Here is a 7053-nt window from a genome sequence, read left to right as displayed (position 1 = left end):
GGGCTTCCGTGCTGGGGTTGGACGTGACGGGCAATACGAGTCGGCCGGGACGTGCTCCGGTGGTAGTGAGTCGTTGATCACATGATCAATAGAGATGACTTTCTCTGCCATATCTGGCCAATGGCCAGTGGCCATCGACGTAACACAACCGACTTTTCGTTTGTGCCAGGGACGAACTTCAACACATACCAGTTCGGTTGCCAGCAAAACAGGAACTTGTGACCGGGAATCGTCGTTCGGAATATTCTCAGCATGACCCGTTGACCGACATAAAATACACGGCTCTGCGGAAGACCAGCCCTAGCTTGCTGACGATGGGTTGAGGAGCGGCTGACGACCAACTGGTCGACAATATCGGGCCTTGACGAAAGACGCATGTTCAACGTAACCTGCAGGATCAAAGCATGACGATCAAGGCCGTAACCACTGCTTCCAATTTCCCGAAGATACATGAGTTCTCAACAGGCCCAAAATCGTGGCGTTGAACCTCTCCACGGTCCCATTGGCACATGGCTGATACATACTGGTTCTCCCTTTCGTCACGCCGAGCAACTGTAAAGGCTTCTAAGGACAACTGACTTTCAAAAGCTGAACCTTGGTCCGAGAGTAAACGTTGAGGAGGGCCGAAGATAGAAAACAAATGTAACAGGCATCTGCCTGTCTCTTTGGCTGACTCTTCTCGCACAGGATATGCATCAGCCCATTTCGTGAAGTGGTCTACCACCACCAGTAGCTCGGAGATACCATCAGGCGCTGGGGCCGCCATGAGGAAGTCAACAGCCACGGTTCGCCAGGGCGTACCAACCGGTAAAGGCATCGCGGGGCCAATAGGTGGCCGATGCCCTTTAGCGATCTGACATTCCCGACAGGCCGCTATATGCTCGACAGCATCCTTGGCCATCATGGCCAGTAACACAGTCGCCGTAACATCTCCAGATTTCGGTCTCGTCCGAAATGGCCATCATAATCGCGGAAATGCTGCATGAGTTCCTGCCACGGTACCACCGGGACCCATCTCGCCTCGTCCTTGGGCAGGAAATGAGCCAACGGTTGGCTGCCGACCGTACCAAGATACCATCTGTAACATCCAACACATTCCATAACTTCTTATATAGTCGAAGCGGGGGTATCTTGAACTCCATCCTTGCCAGTGATTGGTGGCTTCGACGTCGTTCCCTCATCTCAACAATGATGGGGTCATCATTCTGCTGCCGCTCGATATCTTCCTTGGACCATTGCTACGAGATACCCGGCAAAGGGCCAGGGTATCTCGTCATTGTCCCAGTAAACAGGCGTGCAGGCGGCAGCTCTGGCAGGAACTCATTCGTTGAGGTCGTAGTCTGTAACCTCAAGAGCGCGCCGGCAGCCTTATTGGCCTTTCCATCCACATATCGTACAGTGAAGGAGTACTGGGTCATTGCCAGTCGCCAGCGCTGAACTTTGGCTGAATTGGAGGTTGTTATCCATTGCAACGGCCGGTGATCGGACAATACGATCGAAAAGGGTAATCCAAAAAAAACGCACGAAATTGGTCCAACGCCTTGAATATCGCATAGGCCTCCTTTTCATAAACCGGCCACCTCAATTGTGCACCAGAAGCGCCTGACTCTAAAAAGCCAGAGGGCTTCCTTGCTGTTCCAATACTGCACCAATGGCGTGGTCGAAGGCGTCTGTAACCAACTGAAAAGGCTGCTCGAAGTCGGCGTAAGGCAAGGCCGGCAAGGACGCTAGGCCACACTTCAAGTGTAGAAAGGCCGTATAGTGCTCTTCCTTCCACTTATCCAAGGGGCTGTTACTCTTCTCCTTCTTACAGGCGGACTCCAAAGCATACAGGAGCCTCACCAGTGAAGAGAAATGGCTAACAAAATGTCGATAATACCTGGCCAGGCCGACAAACGACCTCAATTCGCTGGCCGTTGTAGGAACAGGCCAACGAAGTAGTCCTTTGCCGCATCAGCGGTCATACCCTAATCATTGAAGACGTGCCCGAGGTAGGTAACCTCTGAATAGCGGATCTCACACTTGTCTCCGGCAATCGTCAGGCTAACTTCTTCAAGTAAGCGGAACACTTCTTCCAGATGCCGTAAATGTTCCTCACAACTGCGGCTGAACACGAGGACATCGTCCAGATACACCCTACTATACGGCAGGTGTCCGAGCACCATATCCATTAACCTTTGAAAGGTGGCCGGGGCCGAAGCCAGGCCGAACGGCATGCGACACCATTCATACAAAGGGAACTCAGGCCCTGGGCAAAGAGCCGTCTTGCGCTGATCCTCGGGCCTCATCGGGAGATGCCAATACCCACTACGCAAATCTAGGTTAGAGAACACTCTGGCATGACAAAGGTGCCCCTGGACGTCGGCAGGCCTCGGTACCGGATACGCTTCTGTGTGACAGGCCTGATTCAACTTGCGGTAGTCTACACACATGCAAACTTCCCCATTCTTCTTAGGGACATAAACACAGGGAAATCGCCTGGCCGACGTAGACCTTTTGATGACCCGAGTTCCTCCATCTCCCGAAGCTGAGCCTCAATACCTTCCCGCCACTCATGGGGTACGGGCCGGACTCGTTCCATCACCGTGGTGTCGTCATTGGTATTCACCCGATCCTGCACCTTATCGCAATGTCCGCGCCGAAGGGAAAATAGCTGACCAAACTTCTCGCAGAGTGCCTGGGAGGGCCTCAGCTCAGGCCTTCTTTTATCAATCTCAGGGAGCTGTCTCTCCTCGGACCGGAAATCTGGAATGGGAAACGCATTGCACCCGCAATACCGTCGTCGTCGAGCTCATTCATATCGCAACCAGGAGGAGGCCACTTATCTGGGGCGGTCAGAATAGCACCCTTCGGCAGCTGCGTTGGAGCAAACGACCGAATCTGTCCTCGACCAGGAATCTTCAGCCCTTGCTGAGCTACTCTTCATCGTGAGGGGCTGTACTTGGGTTGGGCGGCAATAGCATGGACGAATCGGACGGGTCATCAAAATCGTTGAAAATCATCAAGTACCTATCCCACTCATCCCGAATGGGCCGGTTCTCTGTATGCTTAGCGATTCCAAAATCTGGCTGCCCCGTGGTGCGCAAGCCGAATCGCTTTCTATCTCAGTCTGACAGGCCGCATCACATCTTCCCAGTCCGGCAAGCCTCAAGGCTGCCGCACTATTAACGCATTCCCCACCAACATACTCGGGGAGCTCTCGCCCCCAGTTGATTAATTCACGACGGCTTTCTGTCTGAGTAGAGACGGCTGCCTTTGCCTCGGCGGGAGGCTGCCCTGACCGAAATTCACATTCAGGTCACGAGCCGCCTTCTATCGGACTCCTCTCCTGCCGGGATGTAGTCTGGGTCCCACCATACGGCACGGCGAAGCTATCTCCCACTCGAACAGTATCCATCTCCTATCTCAGCGCACTGGCTGAGCCCAAGTCGAACGCATATAGAGCAGCCGATCCGGCACTTCGCCGAAGTGCCGGCCGAAGTGACTTCGGGCCGTACTACTCCTCAACTCTACCGGGTTCTGCTCATAGAGCATGTTGAACCCAAAATGTCGTAAAAAAGTCATGGCCCAAAGTAATCGGAAAAGTCAACGAATCACAAACGTACACGGACATGGTACATCGCAGGCCCTTGGGAGAATCCTGGTGACGGGCCAAATAGGAGGCTGTCGCCGCCTCCGCAGACTCATAAAAAAGAAACCAAGATTAACGGTGCTGACAATGGTGAATTCGGACTTGTCTACGGTCAGCAGTTGACATCCATCCACCGGCTGCACTGCAAGATCTTCAGGCAGCTGAGATAGGGATACTAAGGTGGCACAGCACTGCTGTGACAGCAGCTAGTGTCCGCCAAGGCACGAAATAAACCACGCCCCTGACCATGAGGGAAAATAAAATCGGTGAGCAAAAATAGTCCTCGACCTCCATCGATAGGATAGAAAACCGTATCCTCTGGGGGCGACCGCGGCCTGCTTAGCAGCCGTTACAAAGAAAGCACCCTTACTCATATTTCTTCTCTGGACACTGGTAGACATAATGGCCACCTTGACAAATAGGATACTTCTTCGCCGGCGGTAGCCTTCTCACCCCTTTGGAAGGGAAAGGAGAGAGAGGTAGACTGTCTACCTCTCTCTCTGTCTCCACTGTCTACCGTAGACACGAGGTAGACACGGGTGTAAGAATCTTACACCCGTGTCTACTTTTGGGAATACCAAAGGTAGACACGGCTGTATAGTAACTGTAATCCCAAATTGGGATTACAGTAAGATAATCCTTAGCTGCGGTCGAAAAGGTTGGCAGGGGTGCCAACAGTAATTCTCAAAAGAATCCCTCGAAAGACTCTTGAATGCAACCGATCGCTTGACGCATGTACACGTTAGTTACGGATAAGGTTCTCGCGCTCGCCTTAGACTGTCTATCCCGCACGGGCAGGGCCGAACAGTCGGACAACGACGAAAGTAGCTAATGCCGATGGCCGAAGGGAGTCGATTTACATATAGCGAGCAATCTATACAATGCAGCTAACAGACTGCCCAACAGGAGTGGGCAGATCCTCCTACCACACGCGGCGTCAAGTGACGCGTCACGTTGCCCGTGACGCAGGATCAGTTGCACGCTGTGCAATGCACAGCCATAGCACAATTTTGAGGGAGACTCAAGTACTTTCCGAGGCCATATACGGGTTCTGATTCTGGCAGGGGACAAACTGTACAAATTCTGAATAAAAGCTGGGCGAAGGCCCTTGAGCACTACCAGCCTGGGAAGTACCAAACGAAATTTTGCCTCCTTCGACTACAAGCGGAGAGGTGAGCTTCATATCTCATAAGTTTCCATCTCACTGTTTCCATCAATGTATCCATCGAGCTGCAAGTTGGTGATGTTGGCGGTGGTGATCTCGAAGCTATCAGTGATGTTCGCCGAGCCTCCCAATGGGCACTACATGGGACACGCTTTGAATCCTGCTTATCTTCGAATGGATGCGATATTCAGCACGAAGGGAACATATTCACTTCGCCTTCATTTCAGTATCGTATGCGGCGCTGCCCGTAAAAAGTTCGAAGCGTGGTTCACAGTCGGGCCTTCACTACCGCGTGGGGCATATGCTATTTTGGACCCTCTACCATCTACGTATACGCAACTCCTATCCTTCTACAACAAGGAATGTGGCTGCCCAAAGCAGTTATGCCTGATCTCTCCAAATTTTTCCACGACGAACGGACTGACCGTGTGTCTGTTAAGGTCCAAGGGCCTGGGAAGCATAAGGTTACGCTCTACCTAGATAAGTATGAGTCGTGATTTTGGTGCCGTTAGGTTGAAGGAGATAAGATGGTCTTTCATGGTCCATGAACCATGGAGTAGAGACTACTATAATATTTCTTCTAGCATCTCCCTGAAGCCTCATCAGATGCTCCCTCATGAATCCTTCATCCGCCGTCCACACGTGGATGAATGATTATTAGTATTTTCCCGATTACGTCGATCATCGACGGTCGACGCTTCTTCTCAATTTTCACAGAGTATTCCAGTCGAGAGGATGGATATATAACTATCTCCGAGGGTCTAAGGTGTGTAGTACACACTCTAGCATGCGTCTGCTCATACAAAGAGTCACATAGTTGAGTTATGCTGTATGAGCCACCAAGGCATGCTGATCGATAGCGTATAGGTTTTGAGATTCTTATAATAGAGATTACCAGGTTGTCCTGTCGTGTTCTAGTCAGTGAATAGAGGTACGCAACATCTTGCTAGACTGTTGAACAGTCTGTTAAACAGACCAATCATCTTTCTGTTTCTCGTCAAGTTCGGGACCCGACGCCGTACCCGAACTTCGGGTACAAAGTCTGCTTTGAAAGCAGGCTATGTCTGTGGCACGCGACTCGAGGCTTTTTCGGACGGCCAGCGTTTCTATCACAAACCAAGCGTGAAATGTCAAACATGCCCGAACTAGCACAAACTTCTTACAAGAAGAGACAGTTGAAATGCATTGCATGCATGCAGTGTATGAGTTAGACTACGATAAATTATCGTATTGTGTTTGCATTATACACCATAGCACGATGCTGCCGACATATGATATGGCTCGTATCGTTGCGTTAGCATACCAACTTAGGGGTTACTCAGGATATACTGCACGTATATCTCGCGTCGTACTCAAATCTTTTCACCACCTAGATTTGGTTCTGGCTCAGATTATCATTCGATTGTTCACTATGAGTAAGCTATATCTCTCCTCATCTTACCACTGAGTCACTAACTGAACGCAACAATATTTCACTGTCTGGACACGATGACTTGACACGAGTAATAGTATACGAGGCTGCACTGCAGCCGCTGCAGGGTGTAATCCTGTAAATCCGTGGATATGGAGTGACTCGTTAGCTGGATATGACTGCTGTTAGCCATCTATTGCATCGCAATGTGTTCAAGTCAAGTTTGGGACGAGGCAGAATAGTACGAGATGTCATCAAGATAGCTTGATGAGGCTTCAGAGAAGTCTGTCTCATGAGGCATTCCTGCTTGGACCAATTGAGAAGCATCTGACGTGGAGCGAGCGTTGTGTGTAGTTGATGAGCTCTCCACAGATTCTGCATCGGAGAACCAATCGTTCGCTGCCGAGTCACTGTTATTCCCTAAATCGCTCGTTTCTGAGTTGCTAGTGTAATTTGAGACGCTTGCTATCGAGAAGACATCGTCGTGAGAACTGCCTTCTTGATGAGTGCCTGGAGAAACGACAACTCTGGCCATCCCAGTAACTCCGACACTTGCTTGGGTTACTGCTCAGCGCTCGCATCACGCCTTCATTCCTCGGTATGGTTCTAGGGCCACGGTTTCGATGCCTACGGCCACGATTCGCTCTCCGTAGCTGTTGATGCTCCGGAAAATATCTGCGTCAACACTTGCGTAGCTGCCATGTTCGCATTTTGCCGTTAGACGAACATCATAATCACGATCAGACATTGACCTATACCCATATCATACGTCTTTTTCATACCTCTGCTTAGTCCCCCTGAGAATTTCGACCGCGTATCCATGAGCGCAGCATCCCCAATCTCGGG

The 7053-nt window shown here is 50.9% G+C and overlaps 2 protein-coding genes across 2 annotated transcripts in view; both read left to right on the top strand.

Moving 5' to 3' along the window:
- Pmar_PMAR020958 (hypothetical protein) overlaps nt 1-3217 on the top strand; it is a gene marked incomplete at both ends in the record, with an annotated part of 3744 nt that extends 527 nt beyond the window's left edge. The window contains 2 exons of the mRNA XM_002783021.1: nt 1923-1991; nt 3053-3217. Of these exons, the coding sequence (XP_002783067.1) occupies nt 1923-1991; nt 3053-3217 (234 nt within the window). The remainder of the gene's footprint in view (nt 1-1922; nt 1992-3052) is intronic.
- A 1962-nt stretch (nt 3218-5179) lies between these two features.
- On the top strand, nt 5180-6928 carry Pmar_PMAR020957 (hypothetical protein; the record flags this gene model as incomplete). Its single annotated transcript, XM_002783020.1, has 2 exons — nt 5180-5260; nt 6818-6928. 2 exons carry the CDS (start codon nt 5180-5182, stop codon nt 6926-6928), a joined length of 192 nt encoding a protein of 63 aa, XP_002783066.1.
- Nucleotides 6929-7053: the final 125 nt, after the last annotated feature.

The sequence above is a fragment of the Perkinsus marinus genome (genome assembly GCF_000006405.1).
Source record: "Perkinsus marinus ATCC 50983 genomic scaffold scf_1104296937764, whole genome shotgun sequence".
Classification (NCBI taxonomy): domain Eukaryota; phylum Perkinsozoa; order Perkinsida; family Perkinsidae; genus Perkinsus; species Perkinsus marinus.
This window is presented reverse-complemented; position numbering and strand designations above follow the sequence as displayed.